Source organism: Cucurbita pepo, chromosome LG01 (assembly GCF_002806865.2).
Source record: "Cucurbita pepo subsp. pepo cultivar mu-cu-16 chromosome LG01, ASM280686v2, whole genome shotgun sequence".
Taxonomy (NCBI): domain Eukaryota; kingdom Viridiplantae; phylum Streptophyta; class Magnoliopsida; order Cucurbitales; family Cucurbitaceae; genus Cucurbita; species Cucurbita pepo.
In genome coordinates this window covers 17986439-18013820 of record NC_036638.1, presented here as the reverse complement: position 1 = coordinate 18013820, position 27382 = coordinate 17986439, and the positions used below count along the sequence as shown (strand labels likewise).

Sequence of the window (27382 nt, the reverse complement as noted above, 5' to 3'; positions counted from 1 at the left end):
TAAGTTTAGTCGTATTCAAAAACTTTAAAAGTGAACCTGCTAACATATAAACTATCAGGGTTATGAGTCGGGTTGAGAGATTTTAATATTCGATACAACTGAAACCATTAATAACACCCAAAACGACAAAAGAAAATTAAGTTACGTACGTCAGACACAAGAACATAAACGACGAGTGTAACCTTCCCACCGAGATCCTTCCAAACCTTTAAATAACTCGGCGAGAAAGTAAAATCAATTATGGTTCACAAACGGTGAATCATAAATTTTATCGTTAACGTCATTAACTCAATAAAGACTAAGATATATCTATCGAACAAACTTTACTTAATTTGATCGAACGTAATAAAAGTAGTACGACATAGGGGTAAAATGGGAATTTCATCCAGCCTAGGGCAGGCGGAAGGAGAATCAAAGATTTCAGGGCCATGTCCAAGCCTATTGCCTTGGAAAGACAATTATAAAAATAAAAAACCCACCAAGCCTGTAAGGGCACTTCGTACATTGTGAAAACTTTTAGGGCAGTGGCTTTTATGTAATTTAACGCATTGCCCATGTTCAGGTAGGGGCTTTTCCGTAATTTAACATATTTATAACAAATCCCCCAGACGCGGCCTTATCCCTTAGGATTATATTATTATATTTGAAGGGTAGGCGACAAAAGGGAAACAAGCTCAGTTCCAAGGGTATAATCGACATTTCGCAGACAAGGTAATTAAATTTTCCCCCTTTTTTTTACTGCGTCATTAATTACCTTCATCCGTGAAAAATACGAGGATGAGGTCCAGGTTAGTTTGGTTACCGAGGTAAACGTGGTGGGTTTGTTTTGGGAAGGGCGGAAAAAATAAATAATAAATAAATAAATATTATAATTATTATTTTATTTTTTAGGGCACAGTGAACGATTAGGGCGTGTTTGGGCTTTTGCTTTTATTGTTTTATTATGTTTACTTTTAGCCGCAAGGCAGTTTTGGAGCGAAAATTTGAAAATAATATTCAGAAAGACGATTTTACCCCTGTGAGTTTTGATTTCTAGGGGTAATTTTGGGATTTCGTTTGTGCGGCGGTGATTAATTGGGTGCAGTGCTCCATATAGGTGGGTGAAAAAAAGAAGATTAAACCCCTAATTTAGATGTAGTCTTTTATATATATATATTTAAGAAATAAATAAAATAAGTACTAATTTAAATGTACTTTATTTGTGTTATTTTTCCCATAAATATTTAGAAGCCCAATGAATCCTCATCATTTTTTTTTTATTTAAAAAAACAATATTTAAATATATTGAATTAAGACTAAATTAAAAAATACATATTTTTAAACTCGAGTAATAAATAGTTTTTAAATAATAAGTCATCCTCTTGTCAAAATTAAAGACCCAATTGAGTATCTCAGCCGCAAGATTGAATACCTGATTTTATTTCTAAAATTTCGAGATTGATTTATAAAAAGTTAGAGGGTAATATTATAAATTTGAAATAATAAAATTATTTTTAAAAATATAAGTAATTTTATAACTTAATATTAAATAATAAAAAAATGGTTGACCTCACGTATACATATTGGATTAAAAATGACTAAATATTGATTTATGTTGGATTTTAAATAATTTAATTTGGTACTTGAACTGTATAAAGTAAAAAATTTCATTTGTTATTAAACTTTGTGGTGTATTTTATAAACAGTATCATACAAATTTTGTATTTTAAACGTTTTATTAATTTTTTATTTTGTATCTAATAAATTTTTTAACTTAAAAAATTCCAAAAAAAAAATCATAAATTTTTATTTGATATTTAAAAAAAAATTAAAAAATTAGAAGTTTAATACAATATTAGACACAAACTTCAATTTATGTCGAATATACAAAATTAAAAAATTAAGAGAAAAAATTGGAAGACAAATTAAATAATTTCAAAAGTAAAANAAAAAAAAAAAAAAAAAAAAAACAGAGAAAAATCCACTATGTAGAAACCTCAATAAAGAACAGCTGAACAAGACTTGATGTTCAAAATTTGATCTTTAAAACCTCCCTTTCCCTGGATTTTATCTCCTTAAAACTCAAGAACACCGATCCCGATCCTGTTCAAGTAACGTCGTTTCTCATTCCCTGGATTATATCGTTCCACAAAATCGAACAGGAACGGTCAACGACAAATGATAATGAAAAACTCATTCGTCGAACTAAGGGAATATATTGCAAATTCTTATCCATGAAGGGTTGGTTGGTTGGGAAGCATGAAAGAGAGATCATATAAACAACTACCTTTCGAATTTGAACCACTTCCAGTTTGCATACATGCTCGATTCTTTTTCGAATGGAAGATCTGTAGTTGGAGCAGGTTCGGACCTTGGAACGGGAGCAGGTAACGGCCTGGATACGCCTTTGATCACGGGTAGCTTTTGTCTATACTTCTTTGCCATGATCTTGGCCTCTGAAAATACTTGCTGATAAAGAAAAAGAAAAAACGACTCGGTCAATTTTTGAAGAAAATGAAGTTCATCGGTGAGGAGGATCGATGTGTGCTACCTCTTTGTTCGATATAAAGAGTCCGGGCTCGCTTTCGAGTTCAGCTATACTGTAAAACCATAAAGGCAAAATTTTAAGTTATAAGATGCACCAATCATAAGAATGTTAGATTGAATAATAATATGTTTCTGAATTACCTTAAAGATATCTTGTTAGGAAAATTTGACTTCACGACTAGAACTTTGACCTTTTCGCCCACTACAAGTAAGTCACTCACCGAGGTAATTCGGGCACGGGTGATGTTTGAAACATGGAGTAACCCGCTGAGGAACATTCAAATGGATGTATCAATAATTCTCAAAAACTAAAGATCGATAAGAACAACAGAATATGGTATGCCCGGTCAAAACATAACGCTAAATTTTTAATTTCATCAAACTGAACTCGGGAGAAAGTTGCAGGCTAAGTAAATTGAAACGCACCATCTGTTCGTATCGCCAATTCTAATTTGAGCTCCAAAAGGAAATATTTTCGTCACAGTCCCATCTAGAAGCATTCCCTCACGTAGGTACAACGTTTCCTGAGATAAGAGACACAAAATCGCCTATTTATTGGTGTACTCATTAATACCTTGAGGAGAAATTTGAAAAATGTAGTGGTGAAACTGACCCAAGCTTGTCTCTCACTTAGTATCACATCGTTCTTAGCTTCAACTATTCGGGTGATTTGCACAAAGATCCGACGTCCCACCTACACGATAGGAGACAAGTACAGTGAGCTAAGGTCATCCATACCGTCCTTTTGTCCAATTATGTCAAGTAAAGAGTGTTTAGTAAAATCGCTATTGCAAAGAGCTCGGTTCAGGACATAGAGGTCTCTGATGCGAAAGGCACACCAGTTCGAAGGGATTTGAGTAATCATGAATAAGAACATGATACAACAACATTTTCATGAAAGAAAGAAACAAATCAATGTTTATAGGACATGGTAACTTCGTAGTCACGGGGCAACAATGATTTTCAATGGAATCGGGAAAGGCCATTTACATGACAGGTGAACCGAACGCTTTTCTAAGATAACGCATATAGCAGCTGAAAAATCAAAGAAACCGAAGCCTACTCACATATTCTTTCCACTCCGTGAAGTTATTTGCTCTATTCAATAACTCGCCCTTCGGAAGAAATGCTCGCAAACCCTGCATAACCAAAGTTCAGAACCGAACCGAAACAAAACATAAGCATAGACAAACGAAACAGAAGTCCAAGACCAAATGAATTACTATCACATAACCAACCTCAATTCTTGTAAGAAGGCCTCCCGTATTCCACTCTGATATTCTAACTTCAATTGGCTCGTTGAGTCGTTTTATCTGTCGAACAAGGAAACCACAACAAATACATACATTTCTTCTTTGTGCCCCCTAAGACGGAAACTTCAGTAAGCAGAGAAGCTTGTCAAGAAAAGAACCTGCCTCACTCGATGCCAAGCTAACCACCGAAACAATCTTCTAGTCGTTAGCAATGGTCGACCACCGAGTGTCCTTCCCAAAACCTCTGCAAACAAAACCGTGCCAGTCTCTACGATAGGTTGCCCTGGCCCCGGTCCATCGCTAACAGCATTATCATATTTCACCAACCCCATCTTCCCATTCACCATAAAAGACTCGGCATCCTTGTCGAGATCCAAGAATTCCATCTCTTTGTCATACAAACGAAGCATTTCTTTTGTCAACATTGTCCCTAATAAATCCGCCCCCATATCGATATCAAGCTTGTTTTCGTCACCTGAGACAACTACACCGACCACGACATCTCCAGGTTTGGGCTCATAGTACTCAACATTTAATTTATTGGCTTTATCAGATTCATCCTCTCCATTAATTTTCTCTTCAAATGCTTGTAATGCTTTTTCCTCTTCTTCATCTTCTACAGAATCTATAATCTTAAAGAACTTCATAAATAGCGTCAAGCTCTCATTCTCATCGGGATTTACAACCTCTTTATGAACTTCTGATGAACTCCCGTTGCTTATAGAAGCACGAGAGGGCTTTTTTAACAAACTAAGTTCATAAATCTCTTCAGTTCCATCCTGGTTGCCCGATAAATTACGAAGAACATCATTCCTAGAGCAAAATATTACGCTATTTCTTTCCCGAAATGTGAACTTCTTAGATTTATTGCAGTTATCGGACAAATTAGAAGTGGAACAGAACTTTAAATTTGAGATTAGCGGCGTTAGAAATCCGGGAAAGGTGCAAAACGTTCTTAAGGAATTGGATGAAACTAAGAAATTTTGAGGCTCGAATGACGAATTAGGAACGGAAAGATACTTACAGGATCGAAGTCCCGCAACGGTTAGCATCTCTTTTGGCTGTCCACCTCATGAGCTGAGCTCGGCGCCGTCGCATTCGGCCTTGTATGAAACTTCAAAGTGCATTTTCGAGTGCAATATCCGTCCTCTGTTAATATTCTTCGGCGCGAGTGCTCTGGGCCTGGGGAGTGAAGTAGGAGAGATGGGCCCTGGGCTGGGGCTTCAAATGGGCCTCATATTGGGCTTGGAGGCTGAGCCCTCGGGTGGATACGAGGCGATGTGTCTGCAGCGACGCTCGAATGGGTGAATTTGGGGGGTCCCACATCGATTGGAGAAAATAACTAGTGTCAGCAATGACATTGGATTTCAGAGGGGAGTGCATTGTGAGATCCCACATTCGTTGAAAATGAGAATAATACATCTTTTATAAGCTTATAAAGTGTAAAAATCTCTCCATAGCATACGCGTTTTAAAAATTTTAAGATAAAACTCAAAAGACCTAGTCAAAAAATGACCGTATCAAAAATATTTTTTTTTTTATGTTATAAAATTCATTTTAAGTATTTAAAAAATTATTTCAAATATATTAATTAGTGTAATTTTTAAAAATTAAAAAATTCAATATTACAAATTAGTTTATATATATATATATATATAGCAACAGCAAACAATATTAAATTAAAATGTCATTAATTAAAGGAATATTATCATCAAACCATAATTAAGTAATTCATGCACTTTCATAAGTCGTAAATTCAAACTTGAATTTATATCTTTATTGTAATATTTGAATAAATAAAATATTAAAAAAAATAATGTTCTTATCACAATAGCCAGGTGTCAGACAAGCACAATATTTTAAATATAAATAAAAAAAATAAAAGGATGAGGAAGCTCGATGACTTCACTAAAACTAATATAATAATCAGAGCCGTTGACTTAGATCACATGGAACGGCAGACAAGAACGATGGATGTCTCCTGATGTTACCACGTGTCAATCGTACAATAATCCTATCACCATGTGACGTACATCGTAGCCATCCTAAGTCAAACGCACCAGATTCCTTTCATTTCAATTATAAATACGACCAATAAAAGGCTGCCTGGAACTTAATTATGTTATTTTTGTTGGGGAAAATAATTTATCGAATATTCGTTGTCTTGTTAATAAATAGCTAAAATCTCTAAAATATGACGTTGGCATTATCTGGTTCATTCAATAATTATTATATTAAATCATTTTTTCTTCTATATATTGTACTTTTAATATTTTATTTTTATTTTGTCTTGATTTGATTAAAATATAAATAAATAAAAAAATCTTGTTTTTTCATAGAAGAATGTCACGGGTATCTAATGTCCCATCACATTGTCTTAAATTTTTAACAGAAAAATAGCTATTAATATTATATTTATCAACTAATAAATATTTAATCGAGCTTTTAGATTTATATGGAAATTTGTCATCTAGTGTATTTTAAAAAAATAAAATTAAAAACCTAAACGGTTCGAAATTATTGAAAATAAAATAGAAAAGTATTGGAATACAAAAAATATATATATGTATTTTTTTGGCCTTATATCTTTGAATTATTATTTCAATTATACGTATAATTATTTTTGGATTTATATGTGTTTTGACAAACGAAAATTATTATTAAATGATGTGGCTCGTCCTATATTTTTAGATTCATGTTCATAATATTTAGAGGTAGATCTAGAACTAAAATAATGTACGATAATTATAATTAAATTAAGCTTTTTTTAACAAAATTAATCTAGACAATATTTTAACCGTATATTATACAAATATTTCATTAAATATACTTATTAGTATGGTTAAACAAAATTTTGAACCCATAGTTTTCGTAGTCCCTTAATTCTCTACCCACTATGAAACTAAAATAGTTATATTTATAAATTTCGATACATTAATTTTATATTATTTACGTCTATAAATTTGTAATGTTATCATGAAACGTTGGTTTAGCTGTATAATTATATGGTCATACCAACTCAATTAAATTTTATTTAATTAATATGTATATTACACGTATATTTTCATTATATTATTAATATAAATTGAATAAAAACATGATCTGCAACTTTAATAAAATTTAACAATCGACGATCGATATTTTTTTAATATTTTACATGTATATCGTTAAGACAACGGAGTATCTGATCATCTAAGAATTAAAATTATAATTTAATAGCTGGATTATTAAATTATTATTATTTAAAAAAAAACTCATTTTTTATTTGGTAAATTTGTAAAACTATATATTTAGGAGAAGAGGAAATTAAAATAAAAAATAATCTAATTAAATCGACATAAAATAGCGGCAGCCCCCTTCGAAATTCGTTAATTAACGAATTTTAACAAAAATAAATAAATAAAAGTGAAAATGAAGTGATTGCGGTAGGACGACGTCGTATCGGACGTTATCTTGGTGGATATTTTGTGAGGACTAGGTCTTCGGTGGATTGCTGCCTAATGTCAACTTGCAATTTCATTAATACAAAAAAATATGTGTTGAAGCAACCCACAACTTAAAATATCTAACACCTCCAATCAAACAAGATAAAATAATTAATTCATAATATATTTAATTAATTTTGAATTAATACATTATAATCTTTTTTTTTTTTTAATTTAGAGTGCTCGAAAATGTGTAAATTTATGATTTAGTGATTATATATTGCATATTTAAAAATGATTTTCAAGTTGCTAAAATTATTTTTATGGTGTAAAAAACAGACACTATATAAATAATTTTGAATCTTTTAAATGATTCCAGAATATACATTAAATATTTAAGAAAAAATCATGATATTAAAATATTTTGCAATCCATTTATAATTTAAGAAATTAAAAAAAAAATTAAAGGTTACAAAACCAAATTATTAAAATGGAAAATAAAAACCCAACAAAATATAATTTAAAAAATATATATAATAATTGATATATACCCCTGAATGTAAAAAAAAGAAAAGAAAAAAAAAAACTATGACAAATACTGTTAGAATTTTGTAATATTTAATTATTTAAAAAATTACAATATTTATTTAAAAAAAAAAAAAAAACAACTGTATTCATATGACTCGATGACTTGATCAATCTGAACTACCTAACCCAAACAATAAAAAATGGGGTTTGATTAATTTTTTTCTGTTTGGACTGAATATTTAACTCAGTTTGCGATTTGACATTTTTTGTCAGGTCAACCTGACCAACTCAAAAACACAGTTACAATATAACCCAACTATATTTAAAAAAAAAAAATTAAGAATATGTAACAATTGTAATCAAGGTCAGTAATAACATGTAAATATTTGATATTTGAGTTTTATGAAATTTTAGTTATTGGTTTAACGTATATAAATATGATTTTTTTTAAATAATTATAAATAAAAAAGAAAACAACTTGACAATCAAACCAACTAAATCCAACTCGAAAATAAAAGGTTGAGTTTGAATGGAAACTCAATTCCGGTGACTCGAATCACCAACCAATCCAACCTATACGAAATTTCATATTGATTCAAAAGATATTAGTCGAAAAAAAAAAAAAATCTAACTCTAATATTTAAAAATCTTATAAATATTTAAAGTTTCAACATAATTAACGGAATAAAAAAATTGGTCACTATCACCAATCCTGATGCGACCCTTCAATATTATAAATAACAACCAACCAACCCAAAAACCTCTCTCCAAATACATCAGATTTCTTGAAGAAAGCCACGGAGCTAGCGACGAAATCAAGGCCTCTGCTCATACACCATCTTACAGGTTCTTCTCCAATTTTTTCTTTTCTCTTTATAAATTACATTTTGATTTCTCTTTAGATCACATCCGAACCTGTTTATTGTTTTCTTTTTTTTTTCTTTTTTTTTTTAACAAAATATAAAAAATAAAATAATCGATTAATTCCCACTTGTCTTCTCTCGATTTTCTGCTCCTCTTGTTTGTTTCTAAATTCCTAAGTTGTTTTTTTTTTTTTTTTTTTTTTTTTTTTTTTTAATTTGTTTTATGTTACATTTTTATTAAGAATAATTTTAATGTTTATAATTATTTTTACTTCAAATTAAATAATCCAAAAAGTTACAATGGTAATTTTAATATTTATAAAATTGGTCTAAAAAGAGTAAATTTTCTCGTAAAAGAAAAAGAAATAAAGACTCACTAATTAAAGTTTCCATTAGTAATTTTTAGGCCTACCACTTTCGGAAAGTTCTAGACACCAATGGAGAAAGGAAAAAGAAACAAACAACCTTTCATTCAAAGAATTAAGATTAAAATTCACAATACAATTTTACTAAAAATCAAAGAATATTATTATTTTAATAATAATAATAATAATAATAATAATAATAAACATTAATAAAAATAGATTTAAACGTTTTATTTTGTGTGAAAAAACTTTCCATAATAATTTTTAGAAATATTAAAACATATTTTATGATTAATTTTGGAGGTAAGTATTAATACTTTATTTCAAAAATATAACTTTTAAAAGTTTAAAAATAAAATGGTCCATTTTTTCTAACATGAGGGCCATCCTAATAACAATATCAGCCACTCTATATGGTGACAAGTTCACAACAGTTGTCTGCCACATCCTCCACTTACCTTTTATATATATATATATATATTATAATTTTTTTAAAACAAATTTTAAATGTTTTATTCGTAATATTTTAGCTCATCGAATTATACATTAAAATTATAAATAATAAAAAAAATATCGTGGAACAAAGCAGATCATGTGCCTGGCCCAGACTTTGCTTCTCAAATGGAAGGATGGGAAAAGGTGGCGTGACAGAAAGTACAAATATTGTGTGTTACAAAAATCCAACGTAATTATTGAGTCTACGGAAATTTAAAGCTTGTTTTGTTGTTCAAAAATATAAATTTTATTTAACTTTCAAGTAAATAAAAGGTTAAATTAAAAAAAAATTATTTTTAAAAATTTTATTCACTATCTAAAAAAAATTACTCTTAAAATTTTAATAATATTTATAAAAAATATATGTACGGTTTAAAAAAAATATATTCAAATAATATTAAAACCTTTTATTAAAAAAATATTTTTGAAACAAAAAAATATATATAATTTTATCTGAAATTAACTAAGAATATATTTTTTTTAGATATTTTAAAATTTAAAAGTATTATTAAAACTTATATAAAATATATCCGGTTGAAAATGTATAAATCTCTTTTAATACAAATATATATATATTATTTAAATATAAAAAATGTGAAAACAAAATTAATAGTAAAAAAATAATCAAATAACGCGGAGGCCGAGGGGTGACCGGATTTTTACCCGCCATCTGCCGTCCATGTGTGGGCCCCACCATGAACATTAATGAAAAATTAAATGTAGCTGATATATTATAATTTTATTTATTAAATATAGTTGGCATTATGCACCGAGATAATTAATGAAATTAAGACTATTTTTTTATTTTAAAAAGTTTAATTAATTATTTTTAATTTATTTTTTGATACTTAAAAAAAATACAGATTTAAGATTTTTTTTTATATTTTATTTCCATTATATAATGAAGAAAATAATTGTAATAATTAATAGTAAATTACAGTTATTGCACAATATTTGTGTATAATTAATAAAAAGTATCTGAAAAATTAATAGTAAATTACAGTTCTTTCACAATATTTGTGTATAATTAATAAAAAAAAGCGCCAGAAAACGAGGGAGCCATACATCCACTCTCTCAACGCACAACAACCGAGTTAACATTGGCTGCACATTCTTCTTCTTCTTCTTCTTCTTCTTCTTCTTCTTCATTCGTCAACTACTGAAGCTCTTGCTTCGTGATTCTCTCTATTTCTCTGTTCTTAGTTTTGTAGCTAGCTAGCTCATCAGATGAAGCATAATTCCAAGAATCAACCTCAGGTACTCAACTCTTTTCTTGTCGTTTGTTTGATTTTTTTGTTGATTCGAAAAGATGAGGGAATTTGCAGAGAAAATGTGCTGAATTATGTTGTTTGGTTGCTCGTTCCTACAGCTTTTCTGGCCAAGAGTGGTCCTGCGGAAATGGCTGAATATCAGTGCTAAAGAGTCGGATTACAGTGCCGATACCGAAGACGATGAGGATGCTAATTCGTCCGATTCTGAGACTGAAGGTGACGCTTCTAATCTCTTGAAATTTGTTAGAGATTTTAAAGTTATCGGATGCTTGAAATCCACGTTTGGCGTGGATGTTTAGGTAGTGAAAATGCAATGTATTCTTGGTTTGGTGGTTTCCGTGTTTGGAATCTGAATTTTATCGAATCTTCGCGAGTTTATTGCAATACAATGAGCTATTTTAGGAATGCAGCGTGTTCTGATTTGATTATTTGGTTGCTTGTAGCAGAATGCAATAGGGGAAGAGAATCACGCTTTAAGGTAGACAACAGAGATGAACCACTGGTTGATGCTAATGGTAAATTTTGAAGCACATTAGTTTGCCAATTATTTCTCTTTACAAATTATAACCAATGCAACCTTTACTTGAAGTACGTGCCAAAAGATTGAAATTAGAAGAATCTGATGGGAATATGTAGTTTAACTTACTTGAGGTGATTGAGATAGAAATGGATCAGATGGAGTGTGCAAAGAAAATTTAATGCAACATATTCTCTCTATATACTGAAATTTAAAATTGACCTTTTCTGGGTGTTCGTGTGTTTGGACACCCCGTTCCTTCTATCCAATTACTGTCAGATTTCAGCAGATGCGTACCTTTCTTTTTGACTAATTTGACTTCAACTTCTCATCATATGTTATGCTTTTCTCATCTGTATAAATTGCAGACAAAATTGTGTGTGTTTGTGTGTGTGTGTGTGTGTGTGTGTAGGTGACTATTTTTAGCTCCTTAGGTAAAGAAACTCTTCGTTTTCTTTTTTTCAATTAATTTACTCATTAAATTGCTGGAAACTTTAGATGGGTTGCCGAGGTTGAGAAGAAGAAATTCAGAAACATTTAGGATGCAATATATAAACGCGAAAGATCTCAGGTATGATCGACCATTTGGATATTGTAGTAATCTGGAAATATCTGATTAGTATTTCTTTCTGTTGAGTTGAGCTATCTACTTTATCTTGTGTCAGAATATGTGTTGCGACTTGGAATGTTGGAGGAAAACTACCTCCTGAAGATCTGGATATTGATGGCTGGATAGATACCAGTGAGCCAGCTGATATCTATGTCCTTGGGTGAGTACTTTTTATTATTATTTTCTTCATTTAATTGACGCTATCTTATATATTTTGTAACGTTTTTCTCATCTTTTGTTACTAATAGTTAGTGTTGTTTTATCTTTGCAGTCTCCAGGAGATTGTACCATTGAATGCTGGAAATATATTTGGTGCTGAAGATAGTCGCCCAGTTGCTAGGTGGGAAGATATTATCCGTGAAACATTGAATAGAGTTAGACCTGCTACAACCAAGATTAAATGCTTTAGTGATCCACCGTCCCCATCAAAGTTTAAGCCATCTGATGACATCCCAGATTTAGAGGAGGAGATTCTGCAGGAAAGTGATAGTGATGTTGGTGTGGAAGTGCATCCATGTGATGAAGAATTCTATGGGAAGGAAAATGGCGATGGACTGGTAGCTGATAAAAATCTAAGCTGGAAGTTCCCAATTTCGGATCTTTCTGCAAATACCATACCAGAGATACCTGTAGAACAGGATTTAGTGAGGCAATATTCTTCTCCAAAGAGATTGGATCGGTTAAATTGCTTCACAGAGAATGAGGAGGCTGTCTTTCAACAGAACAGAAGATTAACTAAAATGCTTAGTGGGACAGAAAGGATCGGTTTGAGTTGGCCTGAACCTCCACTACATTTACTACCCCATCATGTTTCTGAGAGACCCAACTCTTTTAAATCAATGAATTCATTTAAAAAAACCAAGTCCTTTAGGACATATAGTTCTTTCAAGTCAACCATGAATGAAATGCCGTCAGGGCTTGCTTTGCTTGGAGAAATTGATCTTGAGTCTCTCCTAAAACAGAAGAGAAGATCGTCATATATTAGAATAGTAAGTAAACAAATGGTTGGTGTTTTCCTCACAGTATGGGTTCGTAGGAGTTTGCGAAGGCACATTCAGAATGTAAATGTTTCTACTGTTGGTGTTGGTGTAATGGGCTACATCGGTAACAAGGTTTGCTCCATTTTTCATTGTCCTTCAATTTTGGTTAATCTATGGATCATGTTGTAGTTAGCTTGTTAAGCAATCTTGTGAGTCTCTCTACTCTAAAGATTTCATGTTGTTTTGGCTTTCCACTAGAGTTCTTGTGCAATGCAATTTTAAATGAATAGATAGGTTTGAAGTTTCTTCTGCTTGCCATGGCTTGTTTCTTTTTACATCAAGCCAAAAACAATTTTCTGGTCTTAACCATCTTTGCTGCTCATATTCATAATGCGTCATGTATTTATAGTTCTAGTAATCTCTTTATCAAAGCATCTACTTGTTCAGGGATCCATATCTGTCAGCATGTCCATATACCAGACCCTATTTTGCTTTATATGCACTCACCTTACATCAGGTGAGAAGGATGGAGATGAACTTAAAAGAAATGCTGACGTGAGCGAAATACACCGAAGAACTCAATTCCATCCACTTAATGGTATTGGGTTAACTAAAGTTATCCACGATCACGAGTAAGTACATACAAAATGCCTATCAATATCTTCATATCTAATTGGGTTTTTTTAGCTGCTTCGTCTATCCTGCACGTTCACTACCCATATTTCCTGTAAACATGACATGGCCATTGAAGTATTATTTTCCTGCTTAAATATACTGCCAGTGAACAATCCATTTTCCCTGTAAGACTGACATGGCCATTGGTGTATTATTTTCCAGCTCTAGTTTTTATAATTTTTCAGAGAAGGGATTGTACATGGTAGATGTTCTTAATTTTCTGGCTCATATTCTTAGGGTCTTAAGCACATTTTAAGGATTACGTGGGGGAGGGGCTTCAATTTACATAAGTCAAGCTACTGTTTAGGGCCTACGCAATTTATTTCTCTCTGTTATTTTCTTGATCTCCTAGTATTTATTTGAGATAGAGCCCCCTGCCCCAGCTTTCTAATTTGTTTCATACTGTGTATTCTCTTCCTTTGGATCCTATAATAGGTCATTGAAGACGTTCCTTTCGTTTTCTATATTCCTATTGATAGATTTATTTTCGTGAAGGTAACCTGTGCGTAGTTTGCAAGAGTGTTACTTGAAGAGTTATGTACTTTTCTTCTTTTGTTATGCACTAATTAGACAGCTTTTTGAAATTTCTTGTTTATATTGAATTTGGACTTCCAGTCCCTCCCAAGTACATATTTCTGTTTTGGAAAATAATTGTTTCTTGTCCAAAAATGTAGAATAAAAGTTCACTACATGCTTATTCCAACAGTTATAAGATTTCTCAGAATAGTCTTAGTTAGAATGTAAAGTACCACAACATCTCAAGTTAAAACAAACAATGTAATAAAGTACCAGATATTCTTTCCCTATTTTCCAAAGTTACGGTATTACAGCACATCCACTATACCGTGTTTGCTAGGCTTTGATGCTGTACATGTTCTATCATCTTTGAGTTTTTTCTGGAGATTATTGATCAGTCCTTGTATGTTTAGCTGGTCTCATGGGTTGTCCTTGATAATGCTTTAGGTTGATGAATAAAAACTTCTATTTATATTCAACTCAAAATCGTTGTAGTACTAGGAACTACAAATTGTACTCAACACTTTGACAATTCATTCTCTATTCTTTGCAGGCGGATAATCTGGTTGGGTGACTTAAATTATCGTATAAACTTGCCTTATGAGAAGACGAGAGATCTTATCTCGAGAAAAGAGTGGTCCAAATTAGCCGAGAGTGATCAGGTACTTTCGTAATGTAAATGTCTTGGAGTGCATATGTAGCAACTAACTTCAAAATAGACTAATCCTGAACTACACGCATTCCTATATTTTATTAGGGCTTATTTGGAATGATTTTGGTCATTCTCAAATCACTCTCAAACATGCCTTTATTCTTTCCTCCCTCTTTCTAGAATCAGACAACATAAAGTTTCATTAATGAACTAGAAAAAAATGACCATTTTCGACTGAAAATGTATTATGTAACTTGATTGAAAGCCATGTTCAAGGCACTTCAATCGACATTTTGATCCATTCTTTGGAAACTGAAGTTTGTGGTCAAAAGCCGGGATTCTGCAGACAGGTCTAAGCTGGAAAAAACAATTGCTTTTTATGTTGTTATTGGAGATGAGAAATGATTTAAGCAAGTAATTGTGTTGAGCTGTGTATGAAGTGACAAAATGTCTACTTGTTAATCGAGTCTTTTGCCTATATTTTTTCAGTTATTGAGGGAAATTAGGAAGGGTCGTGCATTTGATGGATGGACTGAGGGAAACCTTAATTTCCCACCAACCTATAAATACGAGATCAATTCAGAAAAGTATTACGGTGAGGATCCAAAAGTTGGGCTGCGGACTCCAGCATGGTAAGATTTTATTATCATGGTCCATGTTGATTTCAGCATCTTATTTTGTTTAGTTGTAGAGGATATTCCATATTCAATCTACCAATGCATTGATGTCATGTTTTTGTGTGTAAATGATGTCTTATGCTGTAATTTATTTTCGCTCGCCTGTGTTTGATTCCTAAATAGAGAAGGGAACAGTAAAATGAGGATACAGGAGTGACAACAATGTCGGAAGACTCTGTCTGAACATAGGAAAATTTACATAGGAAACGGTTATGAGTTCATTGGCAATATGGTTTTGTTTAAAGGACGACAGTGCAACATCCCAAGCCCACCGCTAGCAGATATTATCCTCCTTTGGCTGCCGTCAGTCTCACAGTTTTAAAACGCGTCGGTTAGGGAGAGATTTTTACACCCTTACAAGGAATATTTTGTTCCTTTCTCCAACCAATATGGAATCTCACAATCCACTTTCCCTCTGGGACTCAGTGTCCTCGCTAGCACACCTCTCGGTGTTTGGCTCTGACACCATTTGCAACAGCCCGAGCCTACTGCTAGTAGATATTATCCGTTTTGGCTCGTTATATATCGTTGTTGGCCTCACGGTTTTAAAACGTGTCTATTAGGGAGAAGATTCTACACCCTTATAAGAAATGTTTCGTTTCCTTCTCTAACCGATGTGGGATCTCACAAATAGTTTTAAGATATTCTCTTAAAATATTCATATTTGTTGAAATTTATTGTGCTTCTTTAAAATATAAAATTTAACCATTGAATTTTCACAAACTAGGAAGAGAGATCTCTGCTTACCCTCAGTTCTTAGAATACTCTTTTGGAATGTTTATGATAACAAATCTCATGCATCACATTTAATGTTTATTTTCTGCATTTTCAGGTGTGACCGCATACTTTCATATGGAAAGGGATTGAAACTGTGCAGTTATAGGAGGACTGAAATTAAATTTTCTGATCATAGACCAGTGACAGCCACCTACGTGGCCGAGGTCGAGGTCTTCTGTCCCCGTAAGCTACAACGAGCTCTAACATTCACAGACGCAGAGATCGAAAATGGGGAAGCAGCAATGGATGCCGAAAATTTTATCTGATCTTTCGTATGCATCGTAACGAGCTTCAATACGTGCATGGAGGATTCTTGTACCAATCAACAAAGATAAGCAACAAGCTTTGTAAGGTAATAATTCCAATGAGCTTAATCTTTCACCAAACCAAGATTTGGCTAACAGTTAAGGTTATGTTTTGAGATCATGTGGCTCGTGTGCTTTGTTGATATCTTGTATTTAATTCCATTCTTTGGATCACATTCTTCCATGTAGCTAGAGATGTGTATTGTAGTGGTTGTGTACATGAGTTAGCTGTTGTAGGGTTTCATTTACAGTTATATAGAAATGTACTTCTCTTAGTTTCTTTCTACTTCCTAAGAGTTTGTCTACATTATGAGAGCTTAGCATTGTATAGAAATAAAGTACGAATGTTTGGAGATTGGGATTTGTGGCATGTATTGTGTTTCCAAGCAGCTGGATCAGAGGAATGCTCGAGATTTCTAATTACAATGAATCAAATGATTTCTGTGTGTGCGTGATTCCCATAATTGAACTAGGTGTCTTGACACTATTTGAGTATCAAACGAAATGTGAACTTTGTATTTGTAGTGTCGAGACGCTCTTTTGTAGCATCTCAATAATACAGGTGCAAGAATGTTGGCTTGGAGTGTGAGACTGAATGTGATAAATGGCAGTATCTATCAGTTAAAAAGTATATATATCCATATGGTATGTTTTGCTTTATATAAATATTTAATTTTTTTTATATAAAAAATCAATCTAGATTTTAAAAGTGAACAATAAGAAATATTTGTATAGTTTTTGTTATGTATATGCACACACATTTTTACATACAATAAAGTTTTAATAAAGTTATATATATATATATATATATATATATATATAGTTAGGATTATATGTTAGAATAAGCACTAGAACTGTAGGCCTCCACATTTAGAGGGAATTAGGTTCCTTGTTGAAAAAGGAAGGGTTACTGGATGAAGTGGTATCCTACCCTAACTTTGTCTTCACCATTCAAGTTCGTCACGGCTCCTATTTTTCATCATTAAAAAAAAAAAAAACAAATTAATTTAAATACCATTTTTTTTTAATGTGGATAATTAATACACTTTTTTTCAATTTCTAGTTTAGTTATAATTTGTTTTAAAGCATTTTTAAAGAACATGCCTAGAAATTGCTTAAAAATATCGTAAATTTAATTGATAGTTTAAAATATATATTAACTTTTTTAAAAATATAATCTAAATGGGTATAAATTCAAGATTTAAATTTATATAATTACTAGTTAATTAATACACTTTTTTTTTTCAATCTCTAAAGTTTAGTTATAATTTGTTTTAAAGCATCTTTAAAGAACATGCCTAAAAATCGCTTTAAAATATGGAAAATTTAATGGATACAATGGTAAGTTTAAAATATATATTAACTTTTTTTAAAATATAATCTAAATGGGTATAAATTCAAGATTTTAATTTATATAATTACTATTTTAGAGAAAAACTAAGTATAAATAGATTTTTGTTCAAATTATCATGATGTATTTATTTTATTTTATGAATCCTCAAATAGAATTTTAATTTTTTAATTTTGTATTTTAATGGCGGGTAAGCTTTCAATTTTATATTTAATTGATATCTGCTGATTTATTAGGTTTAAAAAAATTAATTTATACCTAATAAATTTTTAATTTTATAATTTTTTAAATTTAGAATTTAAAATTAAAATAAATGGGAAAAGTCAAAATACGATACAATAATCGAAAAAATGTCCAAAACATGGCGCGAGTCATTGTCACGTGCTTATCACTCGTGAGTCGTGATCGACTCTCCTCTTCGGCCCGGCGATGATAAAAATAGAATAAAATTCAGATTTCAGTGTTTCCGTCTTCAGATCACCGACCACAAAAAATCGGAAGAACCAATACGCTCCAAATTTCCGATTGCTTGAAAGGAGAAGAATAATGAAGTTTCTCTTTTCGTTCTTACTTCTCTCTGTTGTTTCTCCAGCTTTGTTTCACTCTGCACTCGCTCGAGGCGGCCTCAATCGCTCCATTTCGCCAGGTTCTGCTTTGTTTTCGACGTAATGTTTAGTTTTCTTTGTTTGTGCATATTCGAAATCGATGCTTTCCGTTTGGCAGCTGATAGATTGGTGTGATTGCGTAGTTGATGATTTTGAAATGAGGAAAATTCTCTGCGAGTTTGTTTAGTTCCAGACTGGAATCTGTTTTTTTTCTTCATGTTCATACATGACATTTTGATTTGTTTTCTTTGAGAATTGAGACGAGGAAAGAGCAAGTATTCTTTATCGTTCTCAAGTTTCTTTTGTCCTTTCTTTGCTATGTATCTTAACTTGCGCGTCTCGGTCTTTGGATTATTGTGTTTGATCGTTTAATTTGAGTTTGAATGTCTTTAAATCGGTGTTGAATTCTTTTATGCGGTACCTTTCATTAGTTGACGTTTTCTTATTCTAGATTTTCGTTCCGTCTTCCTTTGTCATGCAGGTACTTTAGGTTTTGAACGGCTCGGATGTTCGATTATTGTCTATGATGATTTGAATAGAATTTGATTGTAGTTTTTAATCGATGTTATGCTGTAGATTTCGTTAGTCTTGCATATGGAGGTTCTGCTAGATTTTTACTCGAGGACAATAATTCTAAACGAAGGTAGCTAGTCCATGGAGATTTCCAGTATCTTGTGGTTATTTTAATTTTGTTTTCTGTATGTTATTTTGAGTTCGGAAACATTTCAAAATTTGTTCAGTGACAAGATCATGCAAGGTTATATGACCAATAAAGAGCTTGAACGGGCCGTTAAAGCGTTTGGTAAAAAATGTAGTAAAATTTCTAAGATATACAGGTAATTCCAAGAGTTGTGATTTCCTTACTATCTTGAAAAGAAGGCCTAATTAATGTGCTGATTTCTCTCGCTTTCCTTTCCTCTCTCTTGGTTGCTTGATCAGTATTGGAGACAGCGTGCAAGGGTTTCCACTGGTAATCATTCCAAAATGTTAGTTCTTTTGTTTTTTTCTTCTAATTCTTCTCTCCCTAATATCAACGCTAAGTCGAAATATACAATATCTGATGAAGTGCTGTCATCTGATTGGTAATAGTGGGTAATCGAAATTTCTGACAAGCCTGGCCAGGAAGAAGCGGAACCTGCATTTAAGGTGACTGATCTACTACTTGCGTATAATAGTCACATCTGACCGCCAATCCACACACCTGACACTTTTTTTAATTTGTGATTTCTCTTTCTTTCTCCCTTCTGTATGAGTGATAGATAATTTTAAATATGCAATTGTAGTATAAAATGAAATAAAAGCATTGTATGTTGTTTAAGGTCCGAGTACACTAACGGTATTGTCTCTATTTGCCTGTTCTATGTGGCTATAACAATATGCCATGATCATTTGGTAAAGCATGCGTCCATGCTAAATTTCCTGTTTATTAGTCATTCGACTCTTTCCTGGTCTACTGTTGATATAATAGTTGTTCTTTGACTGCAAGTACCATTTAAAAAGAAAACCATACTTTCTTGCTTTTTACCCTGTGCATTTCGTTAGTATCTGTTTATCTGTATGTATTTAGTGTAGAATTGAATCTTGTATAATTATTGGAGCACCTGTAGACTTACTCGAGGAGGTTGTAAATGATTTTATTTCATATTGCAGTACATAGGAAATGTACATGGAGATGAACCTGTTGGCAGGGAGCTTCTCTTGCAATTTGCAAACTGGATATGTGATAATTACCTGAAGGATCCATTGGTAACTTATATAATTTTCTTTTTCATTTACATGCATCTTTTAAGTTTTCATGCTTTCATATCCACCATCAGTCATATGCACCAGTTGACATGCGTTTATGCCATACATATATCATCCATCGTGGTTCCTTAAGTCATTCTTGTTTTATTCTTGCCTTATTTGTGCCATGTCTATAACCTAGTTGTTAATTTATTTTTGCATGTTATATTTTTATCTTAAAAAAAACTGTATATTTTTATGCAACAGCGGAACAATGTGAGCTTAATGGAATGAAGGTTTCAATATGACATGTTTCAGTGACTCAATTTTTGGATGAATCCCTTATCATAGTGCTAGTTAATTGTTGCACTTGGTTTTTATTTGGGATCTTAGCTCAGATGGTTTGGTATAATACAGAAGGCCAAATTCGAAGAAATAATCCTTTTATTTATCTAAAAGGCAATGCTGTCTATTCAAAAGACCTGTGTTATGCTTTTCTGATTGTTTATGAGATGCAATATTTAATTTCCCTTGCTGTGTAGTTTGTGCTATTGCAACTTTGTCTCACTCCAAAGTTCTAATTTATTATTGAAGGCTACACTGATTGTGGAGAATGTTCATCTTCATATACTTCCATCTATGAATCCGGATGGATTTTCTCTTCGGACACGTAATAATGCAAACAATGTGGATCTAAACAGAGATTTCCCTGACCAGGTACATTTGTTGGCATCCTAATTTATTATGTGCGAGTAAATTGAAGTCTTAGCAGGCTTTCCCTACTTTTGATTGAATTCTGATACTACTGAAGAATAGGTTTTATTTTGCAAGTCCATGTCATTTTGATACAAGATTGGATGAGTAATTTGAAGTGGAAAGTTATGGGATATTCAATGGTCGTAAAGCATATCATATGTGAAAAATAAGAAACCTAATTAATAGGAAAGATCTACGGAAGAATTAGGTGTTTAATATGTTTCAAATTCACATTCATATAGTAGATGCGATGCAAAAATTAGTAGGTCATAGTAAGTTCTTTGTTGCAAATGTTTTGATTTCTTTCCTGTTTTGGTAGAGGTCTTCTTTTGATGAGCCTTTCTCTATAGTTGTTTCCCGTTGGTTTGTCATTGAAAAAATAGTAATAAATAATTGGTAGTAATAGCCTGGTCCAGCTGTGTTATTTGCACAGCTTATTGATCTCAAGTTCCATATTTGCTCACTTGGATATGAAAAGGCATTTTCATTTTAGTATATATATTTGCCTATCGTGATTATTGTTTTTGTTCATCTACTCTGAAGATATCAAATGATTAGGCTCTTACTGAAACAAAAAGGGTGTTAAGTGATTAAGCTATCTGTTAACCTTGGCATGCTTTCTATAAGTTCATCAATCCTCCAAGAGAATGTTTTTCCTATCACTGCACCGCTTTGCATTTGCTTGAAAAGTTGGAAATGGGCATCAGTATATGAATAATTTCATCATTTGTTATTTCCCAGTCTTTTTGTTGCATAGTCTTAGAAGGTTGTTGCCCAAAATGTACTTTAGAGTGATTTTTCTCTTCCTCACATTAGTGTCTCATTGGGCGACATGTGAATTTGATTCAGTTGTTTTCTTTGTTTGTCCATAAGATTCAATGATCATTCTTTTCCGATGCCATATCTGTTTCCTTATTTGACTAATTCTGATAATAATCTCTATTTGTTTTTCCAAATCTATGATTTTGGATGATAGTCACATTCTTTTCGTAATTCACCTTTAGGTCCTGGAGGTTACACTCCATTTTATTTCATTTACCAATGAAATTGTTTAACTTCTCATATTAAAAAAAAAAGAAAAAAAAAAAAAAAAAAAATGAATATGTGNGAAAAAAAAAAAAAAAAAAAAAAAAAAAAAAAAAAAAAAAAAAAAAAAAAAAAAAAAAAAAAAAAAAAAAAAAAAAAAAAAAGAAATGAATATGTGTCTTAATCTCGTCAACTATTCTATAATTCTTTTTCTGTCGTTGCACCTTGTTCAGTTTACTTTGATTCACTCTTTTTTTTTTTCTTTTCTCCTGGGATCAATTGCTTTTCTGCATTAAATGGCCAAAACCAATTCTATGATGTTATACATTTTAAGCAGGGATTAACTGTACATTTAATGTCAGTTCTTTTTCATCAATGATGATGAATATGCACGGCAACCTGAAACGAAGGCAATTATGAAGTGGATGAGAGACATACATTTCACTGCCTCTGCCACTTTGCATGGGGTAAGAGTCATAAGACCCAATTTTGTCTTCTTTTACCGCCTTATCTTTCTGACTAGTCGTTCTTATAAACTCTGGAATAGTATCATTTGGACATTATTTATGCATATTCCTTACCATGAGAAGTCTCTCCCTCATTAGAAACAATCAATTTAGAACCATCCGTTGTTAAATTAATATTTATCCCCAAAACTAAAGTAAATTAAGAAGAACCTAAAAGATATCTTGTTCATTATTTTAAATACTGTTCGCGTCTCCTAGACATTGATGTATTGGTATTATATTCTAAGTTTGACTAATGAATGCAGTGTTAAGAAACATATAAAAGAAGTTTTCATGATGTCTTTACCCTTTACAGGGTGCACTTGTTGCAAATTACCCATGGGATGGCACTGCAGATAAAAGGTGATAATTTTATTATTAAAATTTTTCCTTCATTGCTAGAAAGATTTTCTTTTTCACTTTGGTTTTTTTCCCAGTATCGCCACATCTTTTATGCTTTATTTTTGTGTCCGTATATAATATATATATATATATATTTGCTTCAGTGACTACGGACTACTAATTGAACCTGGACTCAGATCTCATTTCTTGATCATTTTTCCTCAATTATTCTTCTCTATGCGGTGCTTATTTTGTCAAAATGTTTGTGTGTGTGTTTTTTTTATTCTATCATATCACCTTTTCTCATTCATTATCTGTGCTGAATGTCAGTTGAGGACTTTTTTTTTTCCTCGAGGAATTATGACCGTCTTTTGTCTTTGGCTCCTGATGAATTGGTTTGCTTTAATTTCTTCTTTAAGACTCAAAGTATAGATGAGAATAAACGGAACTCTTTTTGTTTGACCTCCAAAAAGGCTAATGAGGTTAAAAAAATTCAGGCCAATCAGTATGGTGGCGACAAAAGTTGTTGGCTAAATTAAAATAATATTGTAAAAATTATTTATTGCCCATTCAATTATGCTTTTCAACATGCATTACTTAGTGTTGGTTAATATTTCAGTTACTTGCTCTCTTTACACATTCTAAAATTGATTTTTCAGGAAAGATTACTATGCATGTCCTGATGATCAAACATTCCGGTTCATGGCTAGTGTCTATAGTCGCTCACATCATAACATGTCTTTAAGCCAAGAATTTGAAGGAGGAATTACAAATGGAGCTTCGTGGTATGGCAATGAATGCTTGGAAAAATTATTTTTTAAAATGGTATCCATGCGTCACGGTTCTGAAATTAATGAATTTCTCTTTTAAAATACTTTTCGGAATTTATGCAACATTTGTGCAGGTACCCTATATATGGTGGCATGCAAGACTGGAACTATATACACGGTGGCTGTTTTGAGTTGACTTTAGAGATTACAGACAACAAATGGCCTCCTGCTAATGAGGTTTGAACTGAGTTCAATCCATCCTTGCTTCAATAGAAACGAACAAAAGACTTGTTACCAGTTACTTTCATTGAAGCGTAGAGGGTTAGAAAGTATCGGTAGTCATTTTTTCTTGTGTAGATTTTTGTAACAGCCTAAGACCACCGCTAGCAGATATTGTCCTCTTTGAGTTTTCCCTTTCGGGCTTCCCCTTAAAGTTTTTAAAACGCGTTCATTAGGGAGAGGTTTCCATACCCTTATAAAGGATGTTTCGTATCTCCTCTCCAACCGATGTGAGATCTCACAATTCACCCCCCTTCGGGGCCCAGCGTCCTCGCTGGCACTTGTTCCATTCTTCAATCGATATGGGACCCCCAATCCACCCCCTTTGGAGCCTAGCGTCCTTGATGGCACACCGTCTCGTGTCCACCCCCATTCGGAGCTCAACCTCCTCGCTGGCACATTGTCCGATGTTTAGCTCTGATACCATTTGTAATGGCCCAAGCCCACTATTAGTAGATATTGTTGTCTTTGGGCTTTCCCTTTCAGGCTTCCCTTCAAGGTTTTTAAAACGCGTCTGCTAGGGAGAGGTTTCCATACCCTTATAATGAATGTTTTGTTCTCCTCTCCGACCAACGTGGGATCACACAATTTTAGTGACCTTTGCCTTTCACATAACTGCTATTTCATCTTATTACCATTCATGAAAGATTTTCCTCTGACATATGTGCAGCTTGCTACCATTTTTGAGTATAACAAGTTGAGCATGCTGAATCTCGTTGCGAGCCTTGCTCAGGTACAACTTTGTTCGTCTTTCAGTTGCATTTGTGTCTAAGAATACAGTATAGACTTCTCTCGCCTTGAATTGTTTAATATATTAATATATTATATTCAGACAGGAATTCATGGAAGGATTTTTTCATCAGAGAGTGGAAGGCCATTACCTGGAACCATTACACTCATGGGAATAGATTACTCGGTACTTTCAAATCTTCAAATTTTCTCCGTTTGCCTTATCCGGCACGTCTATATTGCATTGAAGCATGCATTACAAATGACAAAAAAAACTTGATTCCTTTGAATTTCACATCAGATAATTCAGGTCGTGAAATCTATCGTTACTAAAAAATTAGACTTTGACCANAAAAAAAAAAAAAAAAAAAAAAAAAAAAAAAAAAAAAAAAAAAAAAAAGTATATAGAGGTGAAGGATGGTTGGATTGAGTTTAGATGATATTAAGAACTAGAAAGGTTAAGTTGCAAATATCTTGTGTGTAATTTTTTATTCCTTCTGCTGCTCGTTTGGTTGGCATATGGTAAAAATATAGATTATTATTAACATAGTGAAACTGTGAGGGAGAACCCAATCCATCTTGTGATGATTGTTGTGAATCTCATATCTTTTTAAAATTATAATCATAGAAGAAAACCAGAGGGGTTACGGAGAGAATTCTCATGCCCTGGTCAAAACTGTGTGCCTCACGGTAACGAATTTTCTTAAATTTAATCGACAGGTTAAGGCTAGTGCAACGCTTGGGGTCTACCATCGTTTAGCTGCACCAAAACAGAAATATGAAGGTAAGTTCTTCTAACCTACCGCTCAATCCTCTTTCCCTCAACTGTAGCCATGATCTTCTTCATTCAATCGTGTTAAAATTCGCTATGCATGGAATTTTTTTAATACAAGACTTTAGGTTAAGATGAATTTTATAAGCAGTTACTTGAAACATGTCATAGCACCTAGGCATAACATAAGAACTTAATGAACACTTTTTTTTTAATACTTAAAAGTAACTTTTTTTTTTCTTTTTTTCCTTTTTTAGAAGAAAAGTAAACTAAACTTCTCGTTGGAGGTATTAGGAAAAGTTTTGTTTTATTTTATTTTATATTTTGAGTTCAATAAATATACATTTGAAATTGTTTTCAAATTTTGTGATCAAATATTAAAAACTTTGAAAATTAGTTTCAAGTGTCGAGGGTATCTAGATTTTGAATTTAAAATTTTTAAATGGTGAAAAGATACAAATGCTAATAAATATAGTATTTCGAAATTATAAACCAATTTTTGTTAAATTAAAAAAACATAATATTTATATTATAAATTATATGATATGTTAACATAATAATTATACATAATTTATAACATTAAACATGTTCATAAATTATTTAATAATAATTGATATTTTTAACCTAATATTTAGTTGATAACTACAATTAGTTTTATGATTTATAAAATATTATCCTAACACACTTCAAACAATTAATTAAATTTAAAAATTGTGCTGGTTTTCTCATTATTTCTCTACCATGATTTTCATCTTTCCTAATAAAACATTTTGAATTCTTAACAATTTTACAAACAAAAACAATTTTTGAAGACTATTTTTCTTAATTTTCAAAACATGAGTTGGTTTTTTAAAATATACCTAAAAATAATATTTATAAGTTTAATTTTTAAAAACTACTTGAGTTCGAACATCATCTTTCAATGCTAAAAAAGTTTGATGTCACGACTAGCTATCATTCTTAAAGTTGTTGCGTCAACTCATAACATTGTTGGTTAAGTAGGATGATTTTGTGAGTTTTTTGTCCTAAAGTTTTGGGGATAGATGGCAGAATGATTATATGTTTCTGCAGTAAGTGCGTCGATGCCCGGGTACAAGTCGAAGAACACGAGCATCTGGTTGGAGGAGGGAGCTATGTCTGTGGACTTTATTCTGGATCCGGACACCACAACCAAAGGAAAAGTAATGCAAAACTGTGATTGCTACGGTGGCCATGGGGTGGACTTTGTGGGCTATATTTGGGGACACTACTATGAGGCGTATATTTTCTTGGCGGTTGTTTTGGTATTTATTTGCTTTTTATTTCAGAAGATGAAATCTAGACTTCCCAAGCAAAGATTAGTTGCATTGCCAAAGAGGATTGTGGTCTGATATTGTTTGGTTTGGTTTAGTTCAGTTTTTTATTTTATTTTATTTTATTTTATGAGACTTTTCATTACTAGAGAAATGATTGTGTGATTGTAGAGTAACAGTTTTCAAGGGTTTTTCCTAACAAAGGAAGAAAAGAGTACTTCATCGTCAATGCTCAATCCGAATAACTTATGAGTTTATATCCATATTCATTCTAATCTCCTTTGCCTTTTTGAGGGTGTCTAAATTTTGGGTAATGGAATCTGTTACATGCTTCAAGTTTTCTACAAACATCCAAAGTTAAATAACTTTTAAAACTATGGACTAAATTCTAATTTTTTTCAGAACCAAATTTGTAATTAATCTATTTAATTTATGAACTTTAGAAAAAACAATCATTTATATTTTCACTATTATTCTGTAATCTAATATTAGCCACTATCTTAGCCAATCTACTAATCTATGTAAGGATATGTTTGGAAATTTTGAATCATTAGTGTTATATTACTCAAAAGCGTGGTCTTTAATCATTCAAAATTTACTTGGCGTTAAAGCATGTTCAGAGTAATTAGATATAAAAATTTTAAGAATGAATAATTTAAAAAAACTCAGACATCTCAAATGCAAACAAAAATATTTTAAAGTTTGGAGGAAAAAAAAAAAAAAGTAGATTTTTAAAAGTTTGCCGGGGGCCGTTAGAAAGCGAAGTGCTTAGTACCTTTTTCAATGAATTCAGT

At 32.0% G+C, this 27382-nt stretch overlaps 3 protein-coding genes across 7 annotated transcripts; 2 read left to right on the top strand and 1 right to left on the bottom strand.

The window, feature by feature from the left end:
- Positions 1-1935: 1935 nt before the first annotated feature.
- On the bottom strand, positions 1936-4894 carry LOC111788550 (30S ribosomal protein S1). 3 transcript variants are annotated; one of them, XM_023668928.1, is made up of 10 exons: positions 4804-4894; positions 3938-4558; positions 3765-3839; positions 3594-3665; positions 3140-3220; positions 2953-3050; positions 2668-2793; positions 2531-2579; positions 2267-2448; positions 1936-2110 (listed from the first exon to the last, which is right to left on the bottom strand). In XM_023668928.1, the coding sequence occupies exons 2-10, from the start codon at positions 4424-4426 to the stop codon at positions 2104-2106; spliced, it is 1179 nt and encodes a 392-aa protein (XP_023524696.1). In that variant the 5' UTR covers positions 4427-4558; positions 4804-4894; the 3' UTR covers positions 1936-2103. The 3 variants fall into 3 exon arrangements, with proteins under 3 accessions (XP_023524696.1, XP_023524687.1, XP_023524678.1); XM_023668919.1 differs by having other exon boundaries at positions 3938-4404; positions 4804-4888; XM_023668910.1 differs by having other exon boundaries at positions 3938-4888.
- Positions 4895-8477: 3583 nt separating this feature from the next.
- Positions 8478-16881, top strand: LOC111799194 (type IV inositol polyphosphate 5-phosphatase 3). 2 transcript variants are annotated; one of them, XM_023682639.1, is made up of 11 exons: positions 8478-8578; positions 10659-10712; positions 10825-10942; positions 11170-11241; positions 11742-11814; positions 11909-12013; positions 12125-12965; positions 13281-13465; positions 14578-14686; positions 15166-15308; positions 16186-16881. In XM_023682639.1, exons 2-11 carry the CDS (start codon positions 10683-10685, stop codon positions 16394-16396), a joined length of 1887 nt encoding a protein of 628 aa, XP_023538407.1. In that variant the 5' UTR covers positions 8478-8578; positions 10659-10682; the 3' UTR covers positions 16397-16881. The 2 variants fall into 2 exon arrangements, with proteins under 2 accessions (XP_023538407.1, XP_023538415.1); XM_023682647.1 differs by lacking the exon at positions 8478-8578 and having other exon boundaries at positions 10418-10712; positions 11173-11241.
- Positions 16882-18232: 1351 nt separating this feature from the next.
- On the top strand, positions 18233-26845 carry LOC111796924 (carboxypeptidase SOL1). Of its 2 annotated transcripts, none has more exons than XM_023679740.1 (15): positions 18233-18432; positions 18968-19034; positions 19132-19227; positions 19331-19361; positions 19481-19537; positions 20042-20137; positions 20711-20833; positions 22261-22365; positions 22721-22767; positions 23406-23531; positions 23651-23753; positions 24466-24528; positions 24628-24711; positions 25245-25308; positions 26368-26845. In XM_023679740.1, exons 1-15 carry the CDS (start codon positions 18333-18335, stop codon positions 26664-26666), a joined length of 1461 nt encoding a protein of 486 aa, XP_023535508.1. In that variant the 5' UTR covers positions 18233-18332; the 3' UTR covers positions 26667-26845. The 2 variants fall into 2 exon arrangements, with proteins under 2 accessions (XP_023535508.1, XP_023535515.1); XM_023679747.1 differs by having other exon boundaries at positions 18391-18451; positions 18873-19034.
- The last annotated feature ends 537 nt before the right edge of the window (positions 26846-27382 follow it).

Coding starts and splice junctions, on each gene's coding strand:
- LOC111788550 (XM_023668910.1), bottom strand. CDS start 4,831: ATGCTAACCGTTGCGGGACTTCGATCCTGTAAGTATCTTTCCGTTCCT. Junction 3,221..3,593: donor TCACGGAGTGGAAAGAATAT/GTGAGTAGGCTT, acceptor CCTATCGTGTAG/GTGGGACGTCGGATCTTTGT. Junction 2,449..2,530: donor TCTTTATATCGAACAAAGAG/GTAGCACACATC, acceptor TTTCTTTATCAG/CAAGTATTTTCAGAGGCCAA.
- LOC111799194 (XM_023682639.1), top strand. CDS start 10,683: ATGAAGCATAATTCCAAGAATCAACCTCAG. Junction 12,014..12,124: donor GCTGATATCTATGTCCTTGG/GTGAGTACTTTT, acceptor TTATCTTTGCAG/TCTCCAGGAGATTGTACCAT. Junction 14,687..15,165: donor AATTAGCCGAGAGTGATCAG/GTACTTTCGTAA, acceptor ATATTTTTTCAG/TTATTGAGGGAAATTAGGAA.
- LOC111796924 (XM_023679740.1), top strand. CDS start 18,333: ATGAAGTTTCTCTTTTCGTTCTTACTTCTCTCTGTTGTTTCTCCAGCT. Junction 18,433..18,967: donor CAATCGCTCCATTTCGCCAG/GTTCTGCTTTGT, acceptor GTTATGCTGTAG/ATTTCGTTAGTCTTGCATAT. Junction 20,834..22,260: donor ACAGAGATTTCCCTGACCAG/GTACATTTGTTG, acceptor ATTTAATGTCAG/TTCTTTTTCATCAATGATGA.